Consider the following 26,126-nt stretch of genomic DNA (forward strand, 5'->3'; position numbering starts at 1 on the left):
ATAAATCTAGATTCACAATTCCCCCAATAGCAGCGATGACAAACGCCAAAAGGAATTAATGCATTCACATAACTGGTTGTCCGTCCAGATGCACACACATATTGAGAATATGGTTTACATAGGACTTTAGATCGTAACGTGGCTATTCATAGACTCTGCCCAAAAATAATGTCTCGTTCTATTGTTCCACTCTGTTTTGCACTTCAAGGCGAGATTAAGATGTGATAGATTCATCTTATGCAAAGTGGCCAGACGCAGGCTGACAAAAATGTGGTCAAGTTGGTTAGGAATCGGCGAGAACCAGAATAGGAGTGATGCCGATGACGAGTGTCCACTGAAGATGGCACCACATTACTATTATTTATATTTATTTGAATTTGTATTTGTATTTGAAAAACAATGTGGGGGCAGGCCGGAATCGTCGAAGTTGTCTGCACCAAAATTTCACACCCATTTTCGAAAGGCCAGCGACGAACGGAAAGCGGGGCAAAACGAGTTCAATATTATTTATTGGTCACATTTTAATTTCATGTTAAATATTTTAGTACAGGAATTTTATCATGGCTTCAACAGCTCGCCAATTCCGTTGCCTATATAAGAGTCTTTGTTTACCGCTGGGATCACCAGTCGAACCGAGACACCAGCTTGGATTGCATTGCAGTGATATCGATATAGAGCGGAATAGAGATCCCGTCATGAAGTACCTAATGTTAATTGCCCTTTTTGTGGTCGCTGCTTCGGCGACGGACAACGATGATCCGATTTCCCAGGAATCCAATGTGGAGTACAATGGCAAATACCATTATCAGTAAGTTGATTATGCCTTTGAAGCCCTCTCATAACTAATCCACTCGTTATTAACGCAGTTATGAGCTCAAAGATGGCTCGAAGGCCACTCAGGATGGAGTCTTGAAGTCCGTGAATGCCGATCACAACGGGGAGTCGGTCAATGGAAAGTACTCCTTCGTCGCCGACGATGGAAAGACCTATGTTGTGTCCTACACGGCGGACGAGAACGGATACCTTGCGGTGGGTGACCACCTGCCCACACCGCCACCCACGCCGGTGTCCGTTCTGAAGGCTCTGGAGTACATCCGCCTGCATCCGTACAAGACGCCCGAGCAGAAGCAATAATCAGCCCGCTAGAACTAAGCCAGAATGTGATTGGAACCAAAAGAACTGAGAAAAATATTAAAAGATAATATCGAAAAACAACAAGTCGAAATATTGCGTAGCCGGAAACAAAAGAGTGCAAATACATTTCGATGATGATGAGAGAGCTATTCAGGGCTGTAGCTCGGCAGAGATCCCCACTTTGCGGAGGCACTGCGTCATGTGTGCCAAAATGTGTGTTAAATTTGCCTTACTTAGCAGTTTTTGGCTCTGCTGGCCATCTCGCTAAACAATTACTAATTGAAAGCTAAATTGTTAAATAAGCAAGCAATCGAAGCCCAAGCAGAGTGGCAAAAATCTCAAGGCCGTAACCGAAATCAGTTTAAGTGAGATTCAGATTGAGAGGCAGCGCCATTAGAACTTCGACCAGACAAAATCAATGGGTATTATGCAAGCCCTACAGAAACCGAAAGTGTGATTCGGAATTGTTTAACTCGTTTTAATTTACAATAACATGTTAATTCTAAAGCCAAACAAACGAAGCGATTCGAGGAAAAGGTTGGAGAACATTTCTCTTACCACGAAATTGATCAGATATGTATCGAAGAAGAATTGAAATTTTTGTCGCTCGGCTCTTTTGTTTTTGGGTTTTTATTCAAACGAAGTTCATTGACCATTCCGTTCCCGCAAGTTTCTAGGCTCTATGACACAATTGTGGTTAATATTCGCAGCATATAGCCATCATTTGGGTATCTGTAAGTTCGCAGTGTTATCAATTCGATTTATAGCCAACAATACTCTACATTTTTTATGGCGTTCACCGTTAGCTTTTCGGCTGGCAAATATTTTCCTAATTGAAACGTGATCGGATTGCCAAATCCGGAATACGATATGAGTTATGGAAAAATTGGACAAATTGTGTACGAACTTACAGGGCATACCAGCACTCCTTCAACTCAAATCCTTAACGGAATCCCCAGGAACTTGCTGTGGACTCAGCGGAACTAACCGAGGTGAGCACCGACTCCCAGAAGAATATATATGTTATTCTGCTCAGACGAATCACGTAGCCTGTCCAGATCTGGCGATATGTGGCTGTGGCGCGGGGTGGAGGGCAGTAAACTGTCACCTGTTGACATCGTCGCTCCATCTTCATCTCTTTTGGCGGTGCGATCTGATGTTTACTCATCGCGGGGCAATAAAACCGAAACCAAAATCCAAAAAAAAAGCAAAGAAAAGAAGTCACAGCGCCCGCTCGTAATTTCTGCGAGTACTTCGAAGCTTATCTAGTGCGCCCATCGTAATGGCAATCGTAAGCAGCCGAAGCCACGGACCAGAGTATAAAAAGCCCGGCTCTCGATTGGGCAGTCAACAGTCGCTCGCTGGATACCGCCCACACTTATCACTCCGTGACAGGATATATACATCAACCCCCTTCGATATGTACAAGTTAGTCTTCCTCGTCTGCTCCGCCCTGCTGCTCAGCTATGTCCTGGCCAGGCCACAGGATCAGCGGGCGGGAGCCACCAGTGCAGCGACCACCACCACAGCTGCCACCATTGTCAAGCAGGATAATGTGAACAACGCCGACGGTAGCTTCAACAGCAGGTGAGCCACAGAAATGATATATAGCATAACCATTTTCGAATAGGATCAGAACGTAACTGCGATCTCTTCCAAACCATATAGCTATGAGACATCGAACGGAATACGCGTAGAGAACATTGGCTATCTGAAGAAGATCATCGTTCCCAAGACCGAGACCTCCGATGGCCAGGTGATCGACGAACACGAGGAGCTTGTACTGGTCCAGACCGGATCCTACAGCTACAGCGATCCCGATGGCAATCTCATCACCCTGCGCTACGTGGCCGATGAGAACGGATTCCAGCCGGAGGGTGACCATCTGCCGGTGGCACCTCAATAGTTTAACATATGTCCATAGATGTCCATAGATGTCCATAGATGTCCCCTGTAATATTTCGCTTGAAAGTATTATGCACTGCCTGAATGCCATACGAAATTGAAATGTCTACATTCCGTAGTTAGTCTTAAGCAAACACACACACACACACCGAAATAAATATTGGAAACGATAATGAAAACGACAACTGAAGTGAACTTACTTCTCAGCCTCGCGTGGCCTATAACATTACATTACCAAATTGCCCTTCACGCTTGCGGTTAAAACTGATGATCCCCAAGTGGAGACCAGATGGGTTGGGATGCTGATGCTGGTGGTCATGAGCCAACTGCCGGATTTGTTTACTCTGATGGCGCAGCTATGGTAAAAGCCCCCAGCTCCGAATGACATTGATGCCGATATGGATACGGCTAGGAGGAATTGGGTACCAAAAGTGTTGGCCCAACTCAATGGGGCGTACGAGAATAACCACACACACACACACACACACAAGCAAGTCGTTTAATTACTCAATAATGCCTATGATTAAACTGTCATTAGATGTGGATTATGCCACTTGATCAACGGGTAATATGGGGCGATCGTGGGCTCAGTTGATCGACCATTGAGACACGGGAATGTTGCCAATAATCTGGTGGTTCGGCATTATAGTATGCAGTCTAGATACCGCAGATACCGCTAAGCTGATTCCAGTGGGTTTTGAAACAAATCTAATCCAAGAAATATCTCAACATATAGCATTTATTTCCCACAGAACATGGGCTACTATATAGAAATGAAGCAAATGGATTGCGTGGGCAATCCCAACTATTTCGCGAACCTGTACTGCAGGATTATACCACCCAAAAACCGGACCATGGAGGCTTCTGTGAATATTATGCAACAGTTGAGTGTTTTCAGTGGTTCACTTCGAGTGTCCATACCCAATGCCAAGAAGGTCATAACCCAGATATTCGACATCACCTTCGATGTGTGCAAGGTGCTGCGGGAACGCAAGCGGAAGATTCTCATCGATCTTTTGGTCAACACTTTGGCCAAGAACAGCAATGCAAAGGCTTGGAGATGTCCTTTTCCAAAGGTATTTAATATGTTTAATCGAAACTCGCCACTTAAAACCCATCTCTACAGGGTAAATTTGAGTCGAGAAACATTTCGGTTACCGATCTGCCGCCAATGCTAACCGAATCGGAGTTTTTTGTGAACTTGGACTTCTTTATACCCAAGGTGGCCATTGCCATGAATGTCACCTTACATGGGCATCTCTTTGAGATTGCAAAGGAAAGGAACAGGCGGAAGAAATATTTGTAACTTCTAATGTACACGTAATTTAAATAAATGTATATAATTCAAAGCGAAGAGACAAACTTAAAATGTATGGAATTGGAATTTTCCGCTCATGTTTTCTACACAATAATTTTACAGCTTTTTTACATGGCTTATCCTTTTAATTTCTGCATACTTTGTGGCGGTAAGTTTTCAGAAATAATCGCGAATGATATCTGGCCTCAAACTAAACCTATAGTATAGAGTTTTGCATTTAGTTAATTGTTAACATAGCAAAGTCGTTCTATCAAATGAATTGTTTCGCTCAATTGGGGATTGAAATTATCCAGATAAGCAATTATGTTTCAAACTGGTAATACCGATATAATATCTATCAGTAAACAACCCAATTTAGTTTGCCACCGACTGAACGACAGTAATGTTCTACATAGGACTAAGCTGCTTACGGATGATTTTGATACTCATCCACGTGTTTCATTATACCGAAGCCAAGGTAATAATGCATTGGTAATAAATTGATTATTTGAATAAGTAAATAAACCACAATATTTTTAGAGGCGTTTACGATGGGATTGCTTCGACTGTCAGATGGGACCTCATTATGCTGATCAGATGACATGCCAAATTGGAGGCACACGGCGCTCCCTGTTGAATGTGGAGCTGAAACTGCTGACGGAACTCGATCAAATTAAGGTTTACATCAAGATCTCGACGAGATTTAAGTCAACAACTTTGTATCGGAAATTCTTCGACATTACCTTCGATGGGTGTCGTGTTATTTCCGATATGGTTCAGGGAACCATGGTATCGAACATGTTTAATGCAGTCGTCAAGTCGAGCAATCAACCACGAAAATGCCCGGTCAACAAGGTTATATCATTGATTTTTTATTGTATATTAAGTTTTAATGCCATCATTACAGGGTACCATTTACTATCATAATATAAGCATCGAAGACGCCTTACCTATGTTTGTGCCTTCCGCCCAGTTGTTTATTCAAATTGATTTTTACGCTCGCCGTCAGTTGTACTTGAACGTAAGCCTAAGAGGAGAAATTATTGAATAACAAATATATGAATACCAAATTATTCCATTTTCATGTTCAGACCTGAAAATAAGTAGAAACGTAATAGTGTGTATGATTTGTAGACCACTTCAAAGAACTGACCGCAGTTAACGGCCATAGACGAAGACATTAACGTTAAAATTTAGAACAGTGAGCTCGATTGGTATACAAAACTCCAATTTAAATGCAATCACGATAAATATCAATTATTGGGATATAATTGTAAAAACCATTATTCGCTACTATTTTCACTTACTGTCCGTGGGCTTTTAAAAACGACAGTAGTAATTGTTCAGAGTTGCAATTACGACATCATGGCTCAATTTCTATTGATAATTCTGCTCATTTTCTTGGCAAGCCAAAGTGAATCAGCCAAGGTTTTTTTATATGGTTATAATATTTAGATAAAGACTTCTGATTAACTATTATTTAGACATTTACAAAGGCCCACCTAAAACTGATGTGGAAAACATTCAACTGCGTCACTAATCCGGATTACATTTCCGAACACAAGTGCATCATTGTAGAACCTGAGAAGTCCGCGATCTCCGCTGAGCTGCAATACATCAAGGATCTTGCCCAATTTAATGCCACTTTTAAGTTGTTCATGCCTCGTAAGCCTTCCCGCAGTTTTCAGAAAGTAATCGATGTGAATGTGGACATATGCCAGTTTGCCAAGGGAATTCATGGCCACAGATTTATGACAATTGTCATCAAAGCCTTCGGAAAGCAGGGATCTCAGCTGAAGTGTCCGCATACCAAGGTAGATCTGACTTTTAATATTAAAATTAATTCTAATACGATTTTCCAGGGCCTTTACGTTTACCCCAACATCAATATTGCCGAAAATTTGCCAGCCTTCTTGCCAGAGACCGATTTTAAAATCGAAATGAATTTTCTATCACCCGCAGCGCACGTTATCAATACCACTCTGACTGGTTTCCTGTTTGATCCCATCAAAAGGAAAGCAAAGACTACATAACTAACTGGTATGAATAAAATGTGTGTTTAACAGCAGCTGAAATCGAGATAGAACTAGAAGTGGTTGAGACAATTTGTGCCGCTTAAGAATTAATCAAGTGTTATATGGCCAGGCCACTTGTCACACCAGCGGTACGTGATCTTTATGTCAAGTTAAGTTCCGCTGACGATTGGCTCAAAATCTCCACTAGAGCATTATTTACGAGTCAAGCTCAAGATTGGCCGCATCGACAAGGCATTTCATTTCACAACCGACACGGCAGCAGCCTGAATATTTATGGCCAGCAACGTGGTTCTGTTAGCCAAGTTGGCTCTCTGCCATAAAGCCAAATCCGAACGGAATGGAACGGAACCCAAATGTCAAATGTTGTTCATAAGAACGACAAATGCTAAGAATGTAAGGGTGAAATCGTTTGACATTTGCAGATGCTGCAATTTCCCCATGCCGGCAGCAACAGGTCAATGTGTGAGTGGGCCACAGTTGTGGGTAGTGGGATGGGGGTTCGGTTTCATGGTGAGCATTTGCGCATCTGTGGTGGTGCACTCGAAAGCTAACCTTGCCCAGCTTTCGTTTTTTATTTTCATTTTCGCCCGTGCGTGGAACTGCAACTCTACGAGTTGCACAACCTGCAATGCATCATCAGCAACAGCAGCAACATCACCACACACGGCAGCAACATTGCAAACCGGGGGCTTGGCGGGCGTTTGACTTGGTGTCGTGGGTGCGGAAGACGAAGAGTTGGCCAAAATACGATGGCCCAGAGGGAGGAGGAGTCGTTTGTCGCAATAGGCGTTGGAGTTTGGCAGCATTTCGGGCTTTATTGCCGGCACTTCGTCGGTTGTTGCACTCGCTGTATATTGTCCCTTGCAAGTTGATCGTCTCCTATGATTGAATTTTTCTCTTATTTCTTACAACGCCTAATATTTGTTTATTTGTTATCTTTGGCCGAAAATGCACTGTAGATTAACCCAATTGTTTGGCAACTAATTAACATTTGCCAAGACACGGGCCCGCTTTGAACTCAATTATCGTCTTGCCTCATCTGCCAGGCACTTTGGCTGTTACAACAATTCGCGCTTCGCTGGTGTTGGTATTGGGTCCGCCAAACTGCCGCAATTACAAGAATGCGAATCCAAATCTAAGTCCGAGTGCGAATCTCAAAATGAATCCGAAACCGAAGCCGCGAGGGAGCAGCATCTTGGATGCACTTCAAATGCGATTCAGTCGCAAGAGAGAGAGAGAGAGAGAGCCGACTGTCGCTTTTGGCCAAGTCAACAACGAAAGCAAAGCAAAAAAAACTCGTTCTGGCATGTTTCTAAATAACGGCATTGCGAAGATGAACGACCGGACGCGCTGGCGGGGGACGGACATTTCGCAGACATTTGAGCCGGGCCTACGAGCGGGCCAAATACGAACAGCGACAATAAGCCGGGCTAAGATGGGTGCCGGTATAAAAGGGGCTTAACAAGGCAAAACGACTCTTCATAAATAAGTAATATATAAGAAAGTTTAATAGATAAGATATTTTTAATATAAAATGTTTAAAAAAAACATTTCATAAGAATTTTCTTGCGTTAAAACAAAAGACTTAGGAAACGAACTTGTTATTTCAATAAAGTATCCCAAGATTAGGGCATGAGAAAAAGGGAAAAGGTCAGAAGCTATTAAAATTAAACATTTTTAGAGCTGATTTTGCTTTGCGAAAAGAAATAATTTGTTTTTTACTGTGTGCGCATTTGCAATTTTTTCGTTTTTTTTTCATTATATAATAATGACGGTATCAAATTTTACAAAAGGCGAACACAAATTATTAATCCAAAATTATTATGGAATGTTAGCTTTATCCTTATAGTTTGTCATAGTTCTGGATTCCTTTTAAAATCATACTGCCTCAGCCTCTGAAAAAGCCTCAAACGAGAGCGACAGTGAATTGTTTTTTTTTTTACGATTTTAGCATTTAAGCGTCGTCGAGCCTACGAACAACAATTACCGATCGGTCGGATCAGACAGCTAACAAAAAATAAGAGCTTCCATGGCAAATTCCACTTCCACTCCCATCCCCTCCCATCTTCATCGGCAACTGCAACTGCATATCCATCTGCAACTTCATCTCCATTAGAAACTCCATCACCAGCAGAAATAGCAAATGCACGCTCTCCCATGGAGGCTCACCTGTGTGGGTATGGACACGAGTGCAACAGGAGGATCGGATCGGGTCGGAGCAGAGCGAATCGCCTATATAAGACCAAAATAGGGCCGCGCTTGGCACAGTGTCTAACGGAGCTGCTTTCACTAGCCAGTGCGATCAGTGCCAGCCAAACGGGCGACAAAGCGGGCCAAATCAGTGGAATACAGTGGATAAGCGGCAGAGACTCCTTGCGAAATGAAAGTGCTCGTAAGTGGTTCACATAACCAATCACATAAAATCGGTCAAGTGATTCTCGATGAATGATTGGCAAACATTGCAACAGTTCGATCTTCTCAAATATAAAATTTATTGGTTTACATTACATCTAAAGGATAGGATTAAATATTCTTTTTTGTGATTACTTTGTTTGGAAATCGTAATGACTTGCATGTGTTAGTAAGCTTAAGCTAATATTTATCCTTTCAGATACTTCTTGTGCTGTTGGCCATTTCCTGCCAAGGACAACACCACCATCAACATCAGCACCAAAATGTGAACAACATACCACGCGATGACAAACCAGATCATCATCGTCATGAAGATCACAGAGAGACCAGCACCTGGATACCCATAATCAAGTACAACAAGGAGCAGAGTGACGATGGAAGCTACAAGACAGAATACGAGACGGGCAATAGCATCATTCATGAGGAAACCGGTTTCCTCAAGGACTTCGACACCAATCCAAATGGGGTGTTGGTTCAGCATGGCCAGTACTCCTACCAATCCCCCGAGGGAACTCTGGTCAATGTGCAGTACACGGCCGACGAGAATGGATTCAGGGCCACAGGTGATCACATTCCTACTCCGCCGGCTATTCCCGAGGAGATACAGAAGGGTTTGGATCAGATCTACGCTGGCATTAAACTGCAGCAGGAGCGTCTGGAGCAGAGGGCCAAGACAGATCCAGACTTTGCGAGGAAACTGGAGGAGCGACGCGTGGCCAACCAGAATGGCCAGTACATCGGTCTGCTGGAGAACCAATAGACGAGCTCCGCCCATTCCATTCCCCCACCGAACCGATGATCCTGGAAACGTAACTTCTTCGCATTCTATATCAACAACAACAAGACTGTGATTTCATTCTGCAAGCTCTTCCAAATCCAAATCGCTGTACCACACTGAATGATAATCGTTTAATAACTTTTGAATTTCCCACTAAGTACCATAAAACCAACAGACAGGGGCGCTCAATCAAATTAATAATATTTTATTAACGAGTGTGAAAGTTTCGCTGCTTTGAAACAATAAAAGTAAACTAACGTTTCCATTATGCCGAACCGACTTGATGATGGACTTACCATATTTTCTGGCATTATTTTTTTCCGTTTTACAGCTGACCATATCCACGATGTTCAGACAAACGTGACAAAGCGTTTATGGGTCCTCATTATTTTCTCAAAGTATTTCCCCATTTACCGTGCATCTTTCGTTGCTTTATTATTTACTTCGCAGATCGAATTACGTTAGTTTGTTGATCCCATTCCATGCAGGTTGGGTTTTCCAATTTTCCATATTTCTACATCGCCGCCATGGAAATTTTCTTTCGAGAGGAGTCTCTCGACTGGTTGCCAGTTGCATAATTACGACAGATTTTCCAGTGCCATTCGACTTGTCTTCGCGGGCAGGCGTTGCATGTGGAAAGGCTGAGGAAGCCAGTTGAAGTGGTCCACGAATGGGTTACTGGCGTAGCCCCGATTTCGCGCCGAGAAACCTCTTCGTTCTGCCAATTATTGTATTTAACGTAGGCTACCTTTACCGTTTGGCATTTCGAATGGAGTAGCCCTTGGCTACGCAAATATTGAAACCAAAAACCACTGTCATCAGGTTGAAAGAACAAACAACCGAATAACCTTTTGGGCCACAAAACGGCAAACGATTTGGCCACCTAACATATTTGCATATAACGTAAACACACTGACTATACTCTGCGGTTATTTCTAGCTGAATATAAATCAAATCCGCTGCATTTTCACCACCGCCGTAGAAACAGACCCCGAAAGCGGGGCCCCGAAGAATGTTTATTCGCCATTAAGTTTCAACGCTCTTGCGCATAATTAAGACGAAAAAAAAACCATATAATAACGAAGCCGAACAAAGGAAAATTTCTATGGCCCGTGATTAGAAAGAATCTTTCTTGTGGGCCTGTGCGGTGCTGGAATTGATTTGGCCAACTCAGTTGCCGTTTACAAGCCGTCGCGTGCAGATCGCAAATCGCCAGCAAAAGAGATACTTCCTCTACAATATACAATATCTATAAGAAAGCTGAAGATCGAATTCGCAAGAGCGTTACACCGAAAACTGGTAGCGATAATACAAATATTTGTTTGTGGGGAGTGAAAAGAAATGGGGAAGTGAAGTGGTTGATCGACAGAAAAGTGAAGATGTGAAGAACTGTAGATGTGAATATTACATTGACATCGAAGCAACGTCAAAGAAAAAATAGCAGAAGCCAAAAATTAAACAATAGATTGTTATTGTGGCTGCTGAAAACGAGAATGAATCAATAAACCTATAAAAACGAACTGTAAAATTGAAAAGTAGCACAGCATCTGCAAAAAAAGAAGATAGACGTGTTCAATTTAAATATGGTTAGTCATTGGAAAGAGTGTCTACTGTGGTCGCTGATAGCCCTCAGTGGCTGCCAGCTAATTGCCACACAGCAGCTGCAGGGTCCTCCCCGTCCCAGGGGGCGTATACGCATTGCGGATATGCAAAATCCCGTTTCAGTCGGCGGAGCACCTGCTCAGGCATTGGGAAACTGGCCAATTGTGCCGGCTGCAGGCCCCATCAGTTCCACTGTGCACACCCACATTCCACTGTGGCGCGAGGAGACCGCCCCCCTGCCGGCCACGCCCAGTCAGGAGGCGGTGGTGTACGGCAACTGGAAGCCAGAGCATCCGGAGAGGCCCGAGAAGGTGGACACGAAAATCGATTCGGAACCGCAGCCCAAGGAGCGGGTCTACGGACGCCTGGAAGCCATGCTCATGGGATTGCCGGCAGATGGTAAGAATTCAACTTCGAATGTGAATTTCCTATTAATATAAGTATCATTAAAAACAAGCAAACGCTGCTAGAATTTAATGAAACTAAAGTCTGCTTAGTCTTTTATTTAATAGGTTAAATATATTTTCAATAACCTGAATTATTAATCTCTAATGTTATTGATTTATATTAATGATAACTATATTGAAACCTAAACATCTTTTTAAAAAGATCTTCATGTAGCGTTTAATTTGGTCTCTGTTTCGAAATTGTTTGCTCATGTCTCAAATACTTCTATGCCGCAGCTATTGATGCCAAGCCATCAAGTTCCAGCGAAGAGCTGTCCGCTCCTATTGCCCCTGGTGGCTACCAGAATCCTGCCTATTCCCGACCAGTCAGTCGTGAAAGTTCAGCAGAGAAATATGGACGCCGGCGCATCAGTACTCAGCAGGTGCCACAACAATTCGAGTTGGCCAGGGTCAACGATTCGGAACCCATATTGAAGGCAATATCCAAGCAGATCAACGAGTCCGTGGAGACGACGACGGACAATCGAAGGAATTCCAAGAATTCCGCCGACGACAACTGGTTGCCCCTGCCGTATCCGTATCCTTACGATACCACAATGCCAGCTCCACCTGCAACGAGCTCCGTGGTACCAGGATTTATGCAATCCTCGGTGGTGCATCCACCGGTTCCCACACAGCCCACTAGATCCACTGCGGGTCTATTGAATTGGCCCACTGATTTCATCGATAGCACATCCCTTACGGTGAGCACCGAAAGGATAGATGGGAGCATTCAGGGGAGCATTGACCGGCGCGACGAGAGCGTCTCTGATCCTGTGGACGAATACAAGTACTACGAGGATTCTCTAAACTCCGCCCAGATGCACAGCGAACTGAGTGTTCCAGAGACCGTGCCGCTGAATATAACCCGGGTGGGCATTCCTTACGAGGATCGAAATGCCTCTGAGGAGCCAACCATATGTGTGCCTCTCACCGTCTCGGAAACTTCGCTTTCCTCCGACAGCATTGTGCCCCAGTTGGTGGAGGTCGAAAGGGTCTACTGCTTCCCCCTTCCCAAGGTGGAGATACGTCCTGGTCATGCTCGTCCGCAGGTAGAACAGGTGACGAGGCAGCAGGAGATACTAGATGCAGATATGGATATACAGCCAACCCAAGTGGCTATACCGAGTGATTCCGGCGCCGGATCCCCGCAAAGATCACTTGGCACGCTCGCGGTGCTCCTCGTTATTGCTTGGAGCTTCCGGCGAGAAAATAGTATTTAAATTTAGTATCACTTGACCTTAACACAACTCAGGGGCTATTCGCTAATTACACTTACTTAACAATTAAACCTAAGCCAACCCATACAATTCACTTCAGCTGTTTTTTTATTTTGGGTGGAAATTGATGGGTCATCAACTTGTTTATCTCTAAGAAGAATATATTTTTCATATATTTCAATGAATTTAGAATAACTCTCTAATCTACCTTTTTTCGTATCCTACCTTTAGTCGATTAGTCGAAGGCGTAAACAAAAGCTGATAACGACCTGCACTTATGTAGATAATGAATTCTTAAGCATTCCTTATCTCTATGGATTTTTTGATTAACAATTTCATTCATAGAAAAATACTATTCGTTGTAGAACTGTAATGAAATAATTATATAACTAGGTAGGACATCCAGTCGAGGTGTAAAGATAACCCATCCAAAAATGCAGTAAATTGAATCTAATCGAATGCATATCATGCTTACTACGAATTGTTCGTATCTAATCAGTCAAGCGTCAGAGTGTATGGAATCAATCAAAATTTATTTTTATATACATAATGTATTTATTGGATTGGATCATATCAGATGATGCCTAACTGTGAAAGCCAGCATTGCATCAAAGTAACGACATTATTATCAATTGTAGAAACCTTTGCAAAAAGAATCTCCTAGAACCGGAAAGTAGGGAAAATATTTAACAGCTTTAGATTTTAGTATAATATATACATATATTCCAGACTAATTTTTAAGCTTACCAGAAGCCTAACCAAACTATGATTACATTTATTTATGACAGCCACATTCTCACCCAAGTGAAATTGTTTTAAAAGGGAAAGAACTTTCAAATTTATGGGTTGGCTGCCGGGCTCTGAGCAATAGAGTGTCCTTGTAAAGTGACAATAAGTGCGCCCTTCCTGTTAATCAGTACAAAGTTCGAAAAGTAGTAAGCAATGCTGTTATTAAAACAGCCAATATTCTTTAATGTTCAGAAATTATTTATTTCTTGTTATTAATTCTTAACCCTACATGGGCTGATACTGGCAATAGTTATTTTTGAAAACGAAATGTACAGGACATTGTCTGATAATTTCATACGAGGATGCCATTCCCAGTCCAACCATCAAAAGCATTAGCTTCAAACCGGAATATTGGCTGATAAGCATTGTAAAGTTGGATTTGATAATGTTGAAAGGAAGCTCAAGTAAACACGTTCACTGTGTTATATCGCACTAATCACTAAATCACTGAGTCTCAAATTTTACAATTTATAGCAGTTTCGAAAGACGCTTTTAATTTAAAACAGTCAGCTTAACACACCTACTAAACTGAAATATATTCCTCTCGTCGCAAAAACTATTAAATATTATTTTATTATTTTTTTAAGTACTATTCAGTTTTTCAACACCCTATTATTGTGCAAATCACATCATGAAATGGCTAAAGTTGGCTATTAAAGAAAAGCAATAAATAAATAATATCATTGTCCTAGAACCAGGCACACCTTTTAATATAATTCCCATATATTTATTCCAGACAAGTAAGGTGTATCTGATAGTCAGGGAAATGGACTATAGCATTCTCTCTTGTTTTTAATCTACAATATAACAATTTTGTACAGCAAAATTCTCATTTGACACTATAAGTTAATTTTTAATTTTACCAGGAGGGTTACTGAAATCTTATTTCACAGACCCCTTTTTCGCATTGAAATCCTCTCGCGCCAACCGACGAAGTGTCTTTCCATTGGGATTGGCTGGTAGTTTATCCGTAAACTGGACACCAGCATGGAGCTGCTTTTGAATGGAGGGAAGTCTCTTTGCCACATGATCCGCAATCTCCACGGCGTTAATTGAGGAACCATTACGCTTCACCACCAGTGCACCAGCAGCATCGCCCTGCTGCTCATCATAGATGCTGATGCTTAGAGCTTTCCTTTCCAGCTGAAATCAAAAGTACTTCTGGCCGTCTGAGCAAGCATAGATCGTATTTATCAAAAACTTCAAGTAACATAAGACCAGCACCATCTGCCCCAGGCTCCATATCTCATGTTATCTCAGGTGGTTCGGTAATTTTAAGTGATAAGATGATGTTAAATTTAAATACGCTTTGACTCCTTTGGAATAACAATAGATAATATAAGATTCATTAGATGAACGTTTGCTGATGACACGTGCATGAATCATATTGTAATTCTATCTAATCAATTAACTATATTTGATTATGTTAGTGCCACAATAATTAATCCTCGTGACTACGCTTATCACGCCTAACATACCACAGAGGAGTATTCTTTCTGAAACCCGAAACTTACGGTCTCAAAAACAAATATAAAATGGGGATTATAACCATTCGCAGGTACTATAAAATTTATTGGGATCCAAAGGTCACCCCTTCTCGTCGAGAACCCCTTCGCAGTAAGGGTGCTTGAGCTGTTTTTCCTCTTATAGTAAGTGTCTCAAGTATCTCTCGGCACTTGTGATTAACACTATACTCGATCGCGCGGATCACTTGTATCTCACTTTCCAGATACGCGCAGGGCGACAAACACGTCGCGTGCCGTCTTTCGCATGGTCTTGCCATTGACATTGGCGGGCAGTTTGTCGGTGAACTGGACACCGGCTCTCAGCTGCTTCTGGGTGGCGGGCAATCGCTTGGCCACATGCTCCACGATCTCCTTGGCCGAAATGGTGGCGCCCTTGCTCTTGACGACCAGTGCACCGGCGGCGTCACCCTCCCGCTCGTCGTAGATTCCCACCACGCAGACATCCTGCACCTGGGAGAGCTCCGCGATAACGGTTTCGATCTCTGTGGGCCAATAGTGAAGGCCATTGTACTTGAGGATCTCTTTCTTCCGATCCACTATATACAGGAAGTTCTGCTCATCGAAGTAGCCCAGATCGCCGGTATGGAACCAACCCTCGAAGTCCTGCATGCGTCGCGTCTCCACGGGATTGCCGTAGTACCCGTTCCAGGCCTGACCCGTGTGCACATAGATCTCTCCCACCTGGTTGTAGCCCAAGCTCTTGCCATCCTCATCCACGATACGAATCTTAATGCCCGGCACAGGCCTGCCCGCGGACGAGACGTTGCTGATTCCGATATTGATCGTGATGGCGCCCACCTCTGTCATCCCGTATCCCGAATTGAACATGGCTGTCTTGCAGAGTTCCTGCGACCGCTGCAGGGTGGCCAACGATATCGATCCTCCGCCGTAGTTGAGGTGCGTGATGGGAGCCAGTGCATCCGGCTTCGCATCCGGACAGGTGATCAGAGCGGACAGATGACGCGGCGGCAGCACAGCATAGTTGATCTTGTATTTCTTCACCAGTCCCACAAAGTACTCCGGAGTGAAGGCTTTGTTACTGATAATGCGGGTGCAACCGAATACGGTGCTGAACACAAAGGCCCACAAGCCCGTGATCCAGTCCAGACAGCTTCCTACATAGATAACCGACTGACTGGTGATCAACCTGATAAGATATATAGACCCTAAGTGGTATAATCGGATCATTATGAAGATAGACTTACATGCTGTCTTGGATCAGAATGCTGTTGGAAATGCAGACGGCCTTGGGCAAACCAGTGGTTCCAGAGGAGCATAGGATGGCTACGGTTTGATCACCTCCTTCCTTCAACACTTCCGGTCTACGAGAAAACACGGAACGTTGTCAAGTTTATAAAATTTTTAAACTTTCTCATACTTACTGATATATCTTTTCTGTAGTGGTGGGATCCAGCAAGGTCTCGATGCCCTGGACTCCTTCCACATGATCCGTGAGGGTAAGGATTTCCGGATGCCATCCTACCGTAGCCTTATGCACTTTATCGTACTCTTGTCCATCACAAAATATCAGTGTGGGCTTTGTGATCGAAAACACATGCGTCAAGGTTGCTATAACAAATGAATTAATTTCATTTTAATACAATTTCCCACTTTACTGTACTTACCATCATCTAGCACAGGATTAACCGAATGGAATGGGGTGCCATTCATCAAACAGGCCACTCCAAGGGGCATCACATAGGTTGAGTTTTTGGCTGCAATTCCAATGACATCCTTGTGGTTAAGACCCCTCTTCTTAAGGTACTGCGCAATCCGGATGGACCAGGTGAGACCCTGCTCGAAGGTGACAGTCACTCCATCTACATCACATATCTGGAACGAAAGTTTATGTTGATATATACACTTAATAAAGAGAATCCTTGCTCACCTGGCACACATTCTTGGGCCAGTTCTTCATGTTGTTGAAGATGATCTTGCCCACGGAGGTGTCATAGTTGTAGATGGAGTTACGCTTGGCTCCACTCCAGATATTATCCTTTTCGTTGTAGGTGGTTGGTATCATGGCCATGTTGTGGTTTCCTCGAAAAACTTGCTCGCCGTTAGAAAATGCAACGGAGTGTGGTGATCGCAGGTGAGTGCAATTCTATTTATAAGGAGCCAGAACTCTGGGATTCCAGTTTCGATAGACACCTTGAGTGGATTCAATGCAAGTGGCTAACACCTGTACCATCTTATCTGTGACTGCTAAAGATAGTGCACAAATAGATTTACCCTGGGCATGACTATTTTATAACCTGCTTTAAAGTGTAGAGGATCCCCATACCTTCAAAATACATCAATTACCATAAAAATACATCAATCCAATGCTTTGTTTTGAAAGTTTAACAGTAGACTAAAACCAGCTTTGAAACAGATTTTCCCGCTAATACCACATACTTAATCCACTTAACTGCATTTATAGGGAATTAGGGAATAATTAAAAGTGGAGTAAATATGTAAGTGGCATTCAAAAATGCACCTATCTAATCTTCATCGTTCACTGCTAAATCGAAGCAAATGAGAATCCCTAGTTACCACTGTAAAACATATATATGTATATGTCGTAATAGGAAAATTCTGCCAATACAAAGCACCTGACTGGTATCTGTAACACAAATCACGCAATCTAAACAAAAGTGCAGGAAGTGCCACAGTAATTCGATTATCGCCTGTTTCTATTACTCATCAGATTTAAAACGTGCCATAACAAGATTTACGGGCTGTAAATCCTTTTGTTACCTCGCATTCCTGATTAGAGGTTTACGTAGCCCAAGGTTTGTTATTGTCGTTCACGGTTAATTGTTAAATCGGTAGGAGTTCATATTTATTGTGTTCTTGTTTATCTTTTATTCTATTAGAAAACAATCTAAAATTTTTTCAAAGGCTTAAGAAATATTTTTGCTCTGTGGAATTAAATTTTATTCTATTGATTCGAAAATCTTTCAAAAAACCGTTTTAAAATAAGCCCTAAAGTATTAATTTCTTACTGTCCATTTTTTGTTAGCAAATTTTAGCAATTTTAAATTTTAAAATGCGGTTGCTCAAAATAATCTGGCAGCTCTTGCAACCTTATGGCATCCGTGCGAACAGCTGTCAGATCAGCTGTTGTTGTTTCCAGCCCTGGTTTGGGAAAATTTCACGGCCAACAACCGAAATTCGCGGTCAAAATTCGCGGAAGTGAGGTCTCTAGTTTTATGTAATGTCTAGATGACGCGGATTTAGCTCCTAGTTAAGCGCTAATTGTGGCACTCTGCTATGTTCACCTACCAACTGGGGCTTGTGGTCCGCTGTGCGCGGCAGAAGCCGCTGCTCCTATGGGCGCCCGCCTGCCACATGAGCGGTCTCAGTCCGCTGAAGGAATATGAGAAGCGTGTTAGTTCTGGCCAACTGATGACCGACAACAGGCAGCTGCAGACGATGAAGGAGCTGGATGCGCTGTACCACAAGATTCAGGGGTATAAACCCAGCTACAGGGCGGGCGGTGGCGGCGGAGGATTCTTCAGTTCAATCTTTGGTAGGAAATCTTCCACCGAAGATGACGATCAGGATGATCCTAACGCTGGCAGTCACGCTCCTCAGGGTCTGTACCTGTACGGCAGCGTGGGTGTGGGCAAGACCACTCTGATGGACCTGTTCTTCGACTGCTGTACCCAAGTAAGTGATGAATGAGTATTTCTCGAGGCCCATATTCACATGACTTGTGACTTTCAGATTCATCGAAAGCAGCGCGTCCATTTTACTTCGTTCATGAACACCGTGCACACCCGCATCCACGAGGCCAAGCAGAGACAAGGACCTGTTGACCGTGCCTTTAATTCTGAAAAACCAGCACCATTTGATCCCACAAAACCGGTTGCTGACCTGATTGCCAGTGAGTCCTGGTTGATTTGCTTCGATGAATTTCAGGTGACGGACATAGCCGACGCCATGGTGCTAAAGAGATTGTTTACGCACCTTTTCCGCCATGGCATTGTGGTTGTGGCCACCAGCAATCGGCATCCAGAGGATCTGTACAAGAACGGACTGCAGCGCACGAACTTTCTGCCCTTCATTGCGTTACTTCAGCGTCGCTGTAAGGTGTCCCAGTTGGATTCTATTGACTACCGACGTATAGCCCAATCTGGTGACACCAACTACTTCGTCAAAGGCCAAACGGATGCGGACGGCAGTATGAATCGCATGTTCAAGATCCTGTGCGCCGAAGAAAACGATATTATCCGGCCGCGAACCCTGACTCATTTCGGAAGAGATCTGACCTTCAATCGCACGTGTGGCCAGGTACTGGACAGCACCTTCTCGGAACTCTGTGATCGCGTAAGCAAAGTATTAATACATAATCTTACCCATACTCAACATATTCCGCATTAGCCTTTGGCTGGCAGTGATTTCTTACAGATATCGCAATTCTTTCACACCGTCCTCATCCGAGATGTGCCCCAGCTGACCCTTGATGTGAAGGCACAGATGCGACGATTTATCACGCTCATAGATACCCTTTACAATAACCGAGTGCGTGTGGTGATATCATCCGACGTTGCGCTGGAAAACTTGTTCAGCTTTACTGGAGGTTCCAAAACTCTGTCCGATTCTGAGCGAACCCTAATGGACGATCTAAATATAGTAAGTTAGTAACTCATTCTTCTACCATTAAAATCAACACGTTTTTGTTTACAGAAAGAATCCAAAGCCAGTTTTTTCACCGGCGAGGAAGAGCTGTTCGCCTTTGATCGCACACTATCTCGACTCTATGAAATGCAGAAGAGGGAGTACTGGGAGCAGTGGGCCAAACATCGATGAAAACCCCTTGTCACAAAGCAGTAGTTCAATTAGCGCTATAAAAATTACATGTTTTCTACCTCGCTGACGCGGTATTTTAAAATTCACAATATCTTGTACTTACAAATTTCATATCGAAAATGCAATATTAAAATTAGGTGTATTTCGCAAGTATTAAGACAATAAAAAATAGACAAAGTTACCTAAGCGATTGGCTTTATTAAACAGCAAGCTGTGGAGTTTTACATAACAAATTTACTTATTGTTAATATCGGTGATCTTTTAACGGAATCCATCTCATAAATTATCAGTTAATGCGAACGGTCTGGCAACGTCGTCATCAGCTGTCCAACAAGCAAATTGATAAGACTCTCCATGTTCTTCGGTTGAGGTTGAGTAGAAGATTAGAGGTCAAGATCGGCGATCGAACGATTTTATCTTCAAGTGGAATTTAGTCAGCTAAATTTTCGTTTGACAGCAATGAGCAGCATGGATGTGAAGGAATTGGAAGTAAACAAAACCCTGCCCTATGGTAAGAATTCGCACAATAGTACGAATTTAAATATATACATATATATTTCGCAGATCCCTCCCTGCTTAAGGTAAACATCTCGCTGCGGCAGGTCGAGGAGATCGCTTTGACGGTGTCCCAGCGATGCCATGTCACCGGAGCCAACGAAATCGCCTGGGCGCTGAGGGCTCTGATGCTGACAGATCTTACCACCTTGGCGGGCGATGATACGGCTGCCAATGTGCGGAGACTATGCCTACGCGCCTGCTATCCCTTCGAGCCGCAGTTCTTTGACAAGTTCTTCGACCGGGCTCTCATCCCAGAGATGCACACGGCCGCCGTTTGCGTTTATCCCGCCAGGGTAAAGGACGCCTATTTAGCTATCCAACAGTACGACAAACTGGATAAGGTGGCTATTGCAGCGGTGGCCACGGGATTTCCCACGGGCCAGTACGGCCTGCAGACCCGCCTGCAGGAGATCAGCCACGCCATTCTTGCTGGAGCCACAGAGATCGACATTGTGATCAATCGCCAGTTGGCCCTCGTTGGCGACTGGGAGGCCATGTACAACGAGGTGGTCCTTATGCGCAGTGCCTGTGGACAAAGGGCTCACCTAAAAACAATTCTGGCCATCGGGGAGCTGGGCACCATGGATAATGTGAGATCAATATCGCCTAATCCCTATACTAAAATACCATTCAAATCCATTAATTTCTTTAGGTTTACAAAGCAGCCATGGTTTGCATGATGGCCGGAGCGGATTTTATCAAGACCTCAACGGGAAAGGAGACAGTCAACGCCACCCTGCCCGTTGGCCTGGTCATGATATTTGCCATTCAGGAATTCAAACGACGCACGTGCCAGATTGTGGGCCTTAAGCCAGCCGGAGGAGTAAAGACTGTACGAGATGCGATCGCCTGGATGACGTTGGTCAACGAAACTCTTGGCATCCGCTGGTTGCGTCCCGAGAGGTTCCGTTTCGGAGCCTCCGGATTGCTGGACGACATTGAACGCGTTGTGCGTCAGGGTGTCAAAAAACTCGAGGAGGATGAGGCTCAGAAAAATGTGCCCGTGTCTCGCGAGGCTGCTGCTGCCGAGACCTTCTGCAAGGAGCTGCGGAAGAAGTAGGAGGAGGCCAACTGGTCGAATCCGTATTCTGGACTTTACTCACTCTAAGTGCATTTATTGTAGCTTTTTTATACAACTGACTAAAACCTATAGCAAAAAAAACCGCATCTATGTTCGACGTTCTTCCTGGACGGGAGACTTGAAGTTAAAGGCTAACTGCGCAGGAGCCGCCATCAAATCTTCCTCGGCCTGCTCTTCGCCATGCTGCAAGAGCTCTGTGGGCGCAGCTGGCTCCTTGTGGGGCTGATTATCCGGAATCTTTACCTGCATGTCCACCGCAAAGAAGGAGTCGTCGAAGTTTATTCGGTTGCGCTCGTCCTGCTCCAGATACATGGCTTTGGGCGCAGTTGCTCCGCCCATGGCCCTCTCGTAGGTGTTAAGCCACTTGAGATTGAGGTTGATGTGCTTGTTGGCAGCGTTAAACTTCTTTGGCTTCTTTTTTGGCTTTTCCGCGTAGTAGTTGTGCTCCGTCTTTTGCGGCGGAGGAGCAATCTTCTCCAGCATTCGGCTCTTGGCATCCAGCTTGGGCTCCACGAAGTCGTATAGAGGTAAATAGAAGTTATACGGCTGCTCCGTTGGCGGCAGCATTCGCTGCTGCGGCTGCACTTGCTCCTGCACCTGACTACTGGCCTCCGCCATGGCATCTTCCTCTAGAGCCGGACCAAAGATTTCCCCAGCACGCCGCAGCAAATTCTCTAAACGCTCTATGGTGATGATGTGGGGATGGATAAGCTGGACATCGTCGTGCAGCTGTGCCCGCCGAGCTGTCGGTGGTTTGGCCACCACGCTGCAGCAAAAGGCGCACAAAAACAACTGCAAGGATGTGAAAACTTAGTCCGATTTTCGCATTGAGCGGTCAAGCCAAACAACTCACAACCAATAAACCATTCATGTCCAATTTAATTCCCATAGCTCTGAACGTTTCACTTTCAGCTCCTCATATGCAGTGCTCCAATTGAACCACCTTCACTTTCTTAGATCTGAAACGATGTGAGGCCTCCTTGGAGCTGGCCAATTCATTTATACTGGCGCTACATGCTCCAAACGGAAGCTCGGAAGTCTCCGCCATCAATGGCCAACAAAAAACCTGCACGGACCCTGGCTGGCTGGTTGACTGGGAGAAAACTAGTTTCCCACACAAGAAATAAATATGTAACGAGCCAACTAACTAGACTGCACATGTATGCACACGCCAGAGCACATAATAATGTTAATGTAACAACGATGGTGATACCGATGCTGGGAGTTGAACAAACTGGAACTGCCAGAGACGAACCGTTTGCCACTCATAATGAGTCCGAGCGATTGCCTTCTGCCTAGCCGTCGAAATTGGACAATTTCAGACAGTGGCCGAGGAAAAGTCGGGCGGTCCAAGAGCTGTGCGGTGCAAGTGCATTGACCCACACAATTATTTCCGCAGCATTGGCGACGAATGTGTGAACTCGTTTCGATTGTTTCGACTCCATTGCCCGTAAAAGTGCAAGTTCAAAGCTACAGGAAATGCTAAACGACGACATAATGGCAAAAGTGTAACGGCCACAACTTGTTCGTTGTCTCGATCATCGAAAATCACCGGGTTGTGTTACACATATGTGGGTTTTATTCAACGTATCAGCTCATTTCCATTCCTATCACGATTGTCGCAGCTCGGGCAGTCCTTTAATTATAACATCCAGCGCCCTCAGGTCCTTGTTGACGGTATCGCTCAGCACCTCCATGGCGCGCTGCTGCATCGTCAGAAAGGTCTTCATCTCGTCCTCCGCTTCCTTGTCGAGGGCATACTCGGCACCACCGTTGGCTGCGAATTGATTGCGCTGCATGCGCATCTGGGAGAGGAGCTCGCTGAGTCGGCCCTTGAATTGGGTGGGTGCGGAGACGACAGCCAGCATGTTCTGTAGCTTGGTGCGCAAGGCCTCCTCCTCGGGCGTCAGGGAAGTGCCCACCTTGCGGGTGCACTCTTGTTTCACTATTATCTGTGGTTGAAAAATGCGGATTTCTGAATGTAAAAATAAAGTTGGGTATTTAACTAGGTGTCCCTACCCTTAGTATGCGATGACTGAGCTCGGCCAGTTTCCGTTTATGTTCAAGTATCTTCGCTGTGGCAGTGGCATGGCGCTTCTTGAGTTCTGTCAGCTCACTCTCCACCTTCTTTATGTACAATGCATGCGTGTCCGTTTCTTGTTCCTGACACTTAACGCGCCACTTTAAGTCGTTAAAGCCCACCATGGGCACTGGTATATATAAAGTTGGATCTGGATTGTCGGAATTGGCCTGACGCCACATGCGCGGATCCACGCCGCGGGGTGGATTTTCAAGGTACTCCCTCAATTGATCTTCGTCGGGTAATACCAGAGCCAAAGCCTCCACAACACCTAGATTATTGAGCTGTGGTTTCAGCGTCGCCTGATTAAGGTAGTTTGAGAGTTCGGTGGCAAGTATACGCTTGCTTTCGTTGGGAGCATGTTGAAGTTTCTCCTCGACATAAATAACAATTTGGCACTTTTTGTTCTCCAACTCCTTGATGGAATCTATGTGAACAAGCATGTTGGGCTTGCTGCCGAATAAACTGTGAAGCGTTTGAATCACTTGTTGCTGGTGTGGCCTAAAATAAAATGAATTAATACCTATGCCATGATGTAGACAAGCACTAAGACTTACTTGACAGCTGAGAGTTCTCTGCAGAAGTTAAGAGCCACCAGTCCCAACTTGTTATCCTTGCCCGGCATACGACTGTAGCCTATGGCCTTGAACCGGCACATCACGTTCTCCGGCGTAATGTCTACCGGTGCCGCACTCTGGGAGTAAAACATTTTCCCAGTGCCCCACGTAGCCTGCAAGTAGTTCCATTTGGCCACTATTTTGTCCCGTTCATCCCCGAAAATGGATACATTCAGAATGGATTGGGCAAACGCCTCGTCAGCCGATATGGGCGCTGGCTGCTGTTGCGGCTGTCCAAGCATAAAACTGGTGCCTCCGAATCCACCAAATCCCGGCGTAACTGTTGTATTCGCTGGTTTTCCGAACGCTGAAACATAAACCAGGTTAGGAATACCACAGAAAGACAAATGGGCTTATTTAACTTACTGGATCCGAAGGCTCCGCCCCCAAAGCCAGTGGACTGGCTGGTGCCAAAGCCACCAAAAGCAGGTGCCGACGTTGTGGTTGTGCCAAAGCCTGAAAATCCACTTGCTGGCGCTGTACTCGCAGCTGCCTGTTGGCCGAATCCGCTAAAAGCTGGTGGTGCTGCACTAGTCGCTGGAGCGCCGAACAGACCGGCCTGACTTGTTGCCGGAGCTGCTCCAAATCCGCCGAAACCGCCTCCTCCCAAACCCGTGCCCGCAGTTGTGGTTGTCGCCGCACCAAATGCCGGAGTACTGCCAAAGGCGGAGCCGCCAAAGGCAGAAGTTCCTGTGGCGGCTCCAAAAGCCGGGGCTGCAGCGGTTGCTCCAAAGGCGGAACCTGCTCCGAAGGCAGAAGTCGCCGGTTGGGCGCCAAAAGCCGGAGTCGATGTGGCCTGTGCTCCGAAAGCGGGTGCTGGCTGGCTGGTTGCAGCTGTGCCTCCAAACGGCGATCCGAAGAGGCCACCGGTTGCTGAACAAAAGAGATAAGAAGACCAGAAATGGGTCAGTGTTTTGAAAACTATGCTTCTGCCTTGGATTCTTATCTGAGATTTCGGGTTCCAAAATACTACAGAAGCTGCCCTTAGTTTGCTTCAAGCTCTGGTCGCCTGCTGGTCGTGGAAAATGGCTCTGGTTTTTATATTGCTGATCCTCCTGCTAGGTTTTGTGGGATACGTCGCCTATGTGGTCCACAAGAAGGGGTGAGCATCTTTGTCTGGCCACATAAGAACACTGACACCATGTAGCCCGTCCCACATCCAGCATAGATCCCAAAGACATCCGCATCCACAGCCTGCAGGACGCCAAGAAGCTGCTGAAGCCTCCACCAAGTGGAAATGGACCCCACAAATATTTGGAGAAAAGGGCATGAGGTCTTGTTTACGGAAACTCACTTTTGGCCGGCGTGCTTGTTGCTCCCAGCGACGTGTTGGATCCGAAGAACGACATGATGCGGTATTCTCAAGGACGTTACTTTGCCGCACAGTTTGGGTTGCCTTTCCTAGGGGCCGGAATTTGTACAATTCTATTTTATTGTAATAAAATTAGTCTTAATCCTAATAAACGTAAAATTTTGGCGCTTTCTAGCAGTGTTACCAGATTGTAAATGGGCTCTCACCCTTGCTGACAACAACACTTGAATTTCCCTTATTAATTTGGTAACACTGCCGCGCGGTCTAAATTATCGATAGTCTTAGGCCCGACTTTTGATTATTAGTACGCTATAATTTGAAATTTGGCGGCAAGAAAATCAATTCGCCACTTCAATAATCCTGTCAAGTTTTTAATTCTAGTTTACGCCTCCTCTCTAATGTTTGAACTGAATATAATATCCTCCTTTCTGATCATTGCTTTTCTTTTTGATATAGTAACTTCCATGAATGGATACTATTTTTGTTGTTTTCACATTAAACTCTTTCGTGACTCTAATAATTAAACACTCTTTGGG

General features: G+C 44.6%; 14 protein-coding genes and 1 pseudogene across 18 annotated transcripts, besides 1 other annotated feature; 10 read left to right on the forward strand and 5 right to left on the reverse strand.

Moving 5' to 3' along the window:
• The first annotated feature begins 622 nt into the window (after positions 1-622).
• Positions 623-1,736, forward strand: Cpr49Af (Cuticular protein 49Af). 2 transcript variants are annotated; one of them, NM_001299418.1, is made up of 2 exons: positions 623-808; positions 867-1,736. In NM_001299418.1, exons 1-2 carry the CDS (start codon positions 696-698, stop codon positions 1,132-1,134), a joined length of 381 nt encoding a protein of 126 aa, NP_001286347.1. In that variant the 5' UTR covers positions 623-695; the 3' UTR covers positions 1,135-1,736. The 2 variants fall into 2 exon arrangements, with proteins under 2 accessions (NP_001286347.1, NP_610775.1); NM_136931.2 differs by having other exon boundaries at positions 867-1,213.
• A 747-nt stretch (positions 1,737-2,483) lies between these two features.
• Cpr49Ag (Cuticular protein 49Ag) lies at positions 2,484-3,214 on the forward strand. Its single transcript, NM_136932.2, has 2 exons — positions 2,484-2,721; positions 2,803-3,214. The coding sequence occupies exons 1-2, from the start codon at positions 2,555-2,557 to the stop codon at positions 3,038-3,040; spliced, it is 405 nt and encodes a 134-aa protein (NP_610776.1). The 5' UTR covers positions 2,484-2,554; the 3' UTR covers positions 3,041-3,214.
• A 430-nt stretch (positions 3,215-3,644) lies between these two features.
• CG30050 (uncharacterized protein) lies at positions 3,645-4,426 on the forward strand. The gene is made up of 3 exons (NM_165897.4): positions 3,645-3,729; positions 3,792-4,115; positions 4,166-4,426. The coding sequence occupies exons 1-3, from the start codon at positions 3,655-3,657 to the stop codon at positions 4,343-4,345; spliced, it is 579 nt and encodes a 192-aa protein (NP_725159.2). The 5' UTR covers positions 3,645-3,654; the 3' UTR covers positions 4,346-4,426.
• A 343-nt stretch (positions 4,427-4,769) lies between these two features.
• On the forward strand, positions 4,770-5,387 carry CG33626 (uncharacterized protein; the record flags this gene model as incomplete). Its single annotated transcript, NM_001032234.2, has 3 exons — positions 4,770-4,814; positions 4,877-5,191; positions 5,244-5,387. The coding sequence occupies 3 exons, from the start codon at positions 4,770-4,772 to the stop codon at positions 5,385-5,387; spliced, it is 504 nt and encodes a 167-aa protein (NP_001027405.2).
• Positions 5,388-5,701: 314 nt separating this feature from the next.
• CG33627 (uncharacterized protein) lies at positions 5,702-6,369 on the forward strand (the record flags this gene model as incomplete). The annotated part of the gene is made up of 3 exons (NM_001032235.1): positions 5,702-5,764; positions 5,833-6,150; positions 6,199-6,369. 3 exons carry the CDS (start codon positions 5,702-5,704, stop codon positions 6,367-6,369), a joined length of 552 nt encoding a protein of 183 aa, NP_001027406.1.
• Positions 6,370-8,652: 2,283 nt separating this feature from the next.
• On the forward strand, positions 8,653-9,861 carry Cpr49Ah (Cuticular protein 49Ah). The gene is made up of 2 exons (NM_136933.2): positions 8,653-8,764; positions 8,984-9,861. The coding sequence occupies exons 1-2, from the start codon at positions 8,753-8,755 to the stop codon at positions 9,542-9,544; spliced, it is 573 nt and encodes a 190-aa protein (NP_610777.1). The 5' UTR covers positions 8,653-8,752; the 3' UTR covers positions 9,545-9,861.
• Positions 9,862-10,734: 873 nt separating this feature from the next.
• Positions 10,735-12,922, forward strand: CG13157 (uncharacterized protein). Its single transcript, NM_136934.3, has 2 exons — positions 10,735-11,563; positions 11,848-12,922. Exons 1-2 carry the CDS (start codon positions 11,146-11,148, stop codon positions 12,831-12,833), a joined length of 1,404 nt encoding a protein of 467 aa, NP_610778.2. The 5' UTR covers positions 10,735-11,145; the 3' UTR covers positions 12,834-12,922.
• A 565-nt stretch (positions 12,923-13,487) lies between these two features.
• Positions 13,488-14,086, reverse strand: CG42782 (uncharacterized protein). Of its 2 annotated transcripts, none has more exons than NM_001316417.1 (1): positions 13,488-14,086. In NM_001316417.1, the coding sequence occupies exon 1, from the start codon at positions 13,983-13,985 to the stop codon at positions 13,845-13,847; it is 141 nt and encodes a 46-aa protein (NP_001303346.1). In that variant the 5' UTR covers positions 13,986-14,086; the 3' UTR covers positions 13,488-13,844. The 2 variants fall into 2 exon arrangements, with proteins under 2 accessions (NP_001303346.1, NP_001188910.1); NM_001201981.2 differs by having other exon boundaries at positions 13,805-14,086.
• Positions 14,087-14,358: 272 nt separating this feature from the next.
• Positions 14,359-14,407: a mobile genetic element.
• On the reverse strand, positions 14,393-14,982 carry CR46027 (annotated as a pseudogene).
• Positions 14,983-15,165: 183 nt separating this feature from the next.
• Positions 15,166-17,226, reverse strand: CG8834 (uncharacterized protein). The gene is made up of 5 exons (NM_136935.2): positions 17,034-17,226; positions 16,771-16,978; positions 16,528-16,714; positions 16,351-16,467; positions 15,166-16,292 (listed from the first exon to the last, which is right to left on the reverse strand). Exons 1-5 carry the CDS (start codon positions 17,172-17,174, stop codon positions 15,338-15,340), a joined length of 1,608 nt encoding a protein of 535 aa, NP_610779.1. The 5' UTR covers positions 17,175-17,226; the 3' UTR covers positions 15,166-15,337.
• Positions 17,227-17,621: 395 nt separating this feature from the next.
• On the forward strand, positions 17,622-20,150 carry CG8520 (uncharacterized protein). 2 transcript variants are annotated; one of them, NM_136936.5, is made up of 5 exons: positions 17,622-17,919; positions 18,150-18,799; positions 18,857-19,459; positions 19,514-19,765; positions 19,820-20,150. In NM_136936.5, the coding sequence occupies exons 2-5, from the start codon at positions 18,401-18,403 to the stop codon at positions 19,940-19,942; spliced, it is 1,377 nt and encodes a 458-aa protein (NP_610780.1). In that variant the 5' UTR covers positions 17,622-17,919; positions 18,150-18,400; the 3' UTR covers positions 19,943-20,150. The 2 variants fall into 2 exon arrangements, with proteins under 2 accessions (NP_610780.1, NP_001188911.1); NM_001201982.2 differs by lacking the exon at positions 17,622-17,919 and having other exon boundaries at positions 18,252-18,799.
• A 23-nt stretch (positions 20,151-20,173) lies between these two features.
• Positions 20,174-21,666, forward strand: Dera (Deoxyribose-phosphate aldolase). 2 transcript variants are annotated; one of them, NM_136937.3, is made up of 3 exons: positions 20,174-20,453; positions 20,507-21,090; positions 21,153-21,666. In NM_136937.3, exons 1-3 carry the CDS (start codon positions 20,402-20,404, stop codon positions 21,558-21,560), a joined length of 1,044 nt encoding a protein of 347 aa, NP_610781.1. In that variant the 5' UTR covers positions 20,174-20,401; the 3' UTR covers positions 21,561-21,666. The 2 variants fall into 2 exon arrangements, with proteins under 2 accessions (NP_610781.1, NP_001286348.1); NM_001299419.1 differs by having other exon boundaries at positions 20,283-20,453.
• CG13154 (uncharacterized protein) lies at positions 21,574-22,552 on the reverse strand. The gene is made up of 2 exons (NM_136938.2): positions 22,435-22,552; positions 21,574-22,373 (listed from the first exon to the last, which is right to left on the reverse strand). The coding sequence occupies exons 1-2, from the start codon at positions 22,468-22,470 to the stop codon at positions 21,669-21,671; spliced, it is 741 nt and encodes a 246-aa protein (NP_610782.1). The 5' UTR covers positions 22,471-22,552; the 3' UTR covers positions 21,574-21,668.
• A 587-nt stretch (positions 22,553-23,139) lies between these two features.
• On the reverse strand, positions 23,140-25,790 carry Nup54 (Nucleoporin 54kD). Its single transcript, NM_136939.4, has 5 exons — positions 25,573-25,790; positions 24,645-25,151; positions 24,219-24,585; positions 23,601-24,162; positions 23,140-23,533 (listed from the first exon to the last, which is right to left on the reverse strand). Exons 1-5 carry the CDS (start codon positions 25,625-25,627, stop codon positions 23,192-23,194), a joined length of 1,833 nt encoding a protein of 610 aa, NP_610783.1. The 5' UTR covers positions 25,628-25,790; the 3' UTR covers positions 23,140-23,191.
• Positions 25,286-25,987, forward strand: CG43204 (uncharacterized protein). The gene is made up of 2 exons (NM_001259350.1): positions 25,286-25,380; positions 25,442-25,987. Exons 1-2 carry the CDS (start codon positions 25,304-25,306, stop codon positions 25,548-25,550), a joined length of 186 nt encoding a protein of 61 aa, NP_001246279.1. The 5' UTR covers positions 25,286-25,303; the 3' UTR covers positions 25,551-25,987.
• The last annotated feature ends 139 nt before the right edge of the window (positions 25,988-26,126 follow it).

This window comes from Drosophila melanogaster, chromosome 2R (genome assembly GCF_000001215.4).
Source record: "Drosophila melanogaster chromosome 2R".
NCBI classification, from domain to species: Eukaryota; Metazoa; Arthropoda; class Insecta; order Diptera; family Drosophilidae; genus Drosophila; species Drosophila melanogaster.

Excerpts from the sequence above, each read along its gene's own strand:
- Nup54 (NM_136939.4), bottom strand. The coding sequence starts at position 25,627 with ATGTCGTTCTTCGGATCCAACACGTCGCTGGGAGCAACAAGCACGCCG. Across the intron at positions 25,152-25,572 it reads AACAAGCACGCCGGCCAAAA|CAACCGGTGGCCTCTTCGGA; the intron begins GTGAGTTTCCGT and ends TCTTTTGTTCAG. Across the intron at positions 23,534-23,600 it reads TCAGTCATCGCATACTAAGG|ATAATAGTGAAACAAGAGTG; the intron begins GTAGGGACACCT and ends TTTCAACCACAG.
- CG42782 (NM_001316417.1), bottom strand. The coding sequence starts at position 13,985 with ATGCTTATCAGCCAATATTCCGGTTTGAAGCTAATGCTTTTGATGGTT.
- CG13157 (NM_136934.3), top strand. The coding sequence starts at position 11,146 with ATGGTTAGTCATTGGAAAGAGTGTCTACTGTGGTCGCTGATAGCCCTC. Across the intron at positions 11,564-11,847 it reads CATGGGATTGCCGGCAGATG|CTATTGATGCCAAGCCATCA; the intron begins GTAAGAATTCAA and ends TCTATGCCGCAG.
- Cpr49Ag (NM_136932.2), top strand. The coding sequence starts at position 2,555 with ATGTACAAGTTAGTCTTCCTCGTCTGCTCCGCCCTGCTGCTCAGCTAT. Across the intron at positions 2,722-2,802 it reads GACGGTAGCTTCAACAGCAG|CTATGAGACATCGAACGGAA; the intron begins GTGAGCCACAGA and ends CAAACCATATAG.
- CG43204 (NM_001259350.1), top strand. The coding sequence starts at position 25,304 with ATGGCTCTGGTTTTTATATTGCTGATCCTCCTGCTAGGTTTTGTGGGA. Across the intron at positions 25,381-25,441 it reads TATGTGGTCCACAAGAAGGG|CATAGATCCCAAAGACATCC; the intron begins GTGAGCATCTTT and ends TCCCACATCCAG.
- CG8834 (NM_136935.2), bottom strand. The coding sequence starts at position 17,174 with ATGGCCATGATACCAACCACCTACAACGAAAAGGATAATATCTGGAGT. Across the intron at positions 16,979-17,033 it reads GGCCCAAGAATGTGTGCCAG|ATATGTGATGTAGATGGAGT; the intron begins GTGAGCAAGGAT and ends CTTTCGTTCCAG. Across the intron at positions 16,293-16,350 it reads ATTCTGATCCAAGACAGCAT|GTTGATCACCAGTCAGTCGG; the intron begins GTAAGTCTATCT and ends ATATCTTATCAG.
- Dera (NM_136937.3), top strand. The coding sequence starts at position 20,402 with ATGAGCAGCATGGATGTGAAGGAATTGGAAGTAAACAAAACCCTGCCC. Across the intron at positions 20,454-20,506 it reads AAACAAAACCCTGCCCTATG|ATCCCTCCCTGCTTAAGGTA; the intron begins GTAAGAATTCGC and ends TATATTTCGCAG. Across the intron at positions 21,091-21,152 it reads AGCTGGGCACCATGGATAAT|GTTTACAAAGCAGCCATGGT; the intron begins GTGAGATCAATA and ends TAATTTCTTTAG.
- CG13154 (NM_136938.2), bottom strand. The coding sequence starts at position 22,470 with ATGGGAATTAAATTGGACATGAATGGTTTATTGGTT. Across the intron at positions 22,374-22,434 it reads ACATGAATGGTTTATTGGTT|TTGTTTTTGTGCGCCTTTTG; the intron begins GTGAGTTGTTTG and ends ACATCCTTGCAG.
- Cpr49Af (NM_001299418.1), top strand. The coding sequence starts at position 696 with ATGAAGTACCTAATGTTAATTGCCCTTTTTGTGGTCGCTGCTTCGGCG. Across the intron at positions 809-866 it reads AATGGCAAATACCATTATCA|TTATGAGCTCAAAGATGGCT; the intron begins GTAAGTTGATTA and ends TTATTAACGCAG.
- CG30050 (NM_165897.4), top strand. The coding sequence starts at position 3,655 with ATGTTGCCAATAATCTGGTGGTTCGGCATTATAGTATGCAGTCTAGAT. Across the intron at positions 3,730-3,791 it reads ATACCGCTAAGCTGATTCCA|AACATGGGCTACTATATAGA; the intron begins GTGGGTTTTGAA and ends TATTTCCCACAG. Across the intron at positions 4,116-4,165 it reads GGAGATGTCCTTTTCCAAAG|GGTAAATTTGAGTCGAGAAA; the intron begins GTATTTAATATG and ends CCATCTCTACAG.
- CG8520 (NM_136936.5), top strand. The coding sequence starts at position 18,401 with ATGTTCACCTACCAACTGGGGCTTGTGGTCCGCTGTGCGCGGCAGAAG. Across the intron at positions 18,800-18,856 it reads TCTTCGACTGCTGTACCCAA|ATTCATCGAAAGCAGCGCGT; the intron begins GTAAGTGATGAA and ends TGTGACTTTCAG. Across the intron at positions 19,460-19,513 it reads TCTCGGAACTCTGTGATCGC|CCTTTGGCTGGCAGTGATTT; the intron begins GTAAGCAAAGTA and ends ATTCCGCATTAG.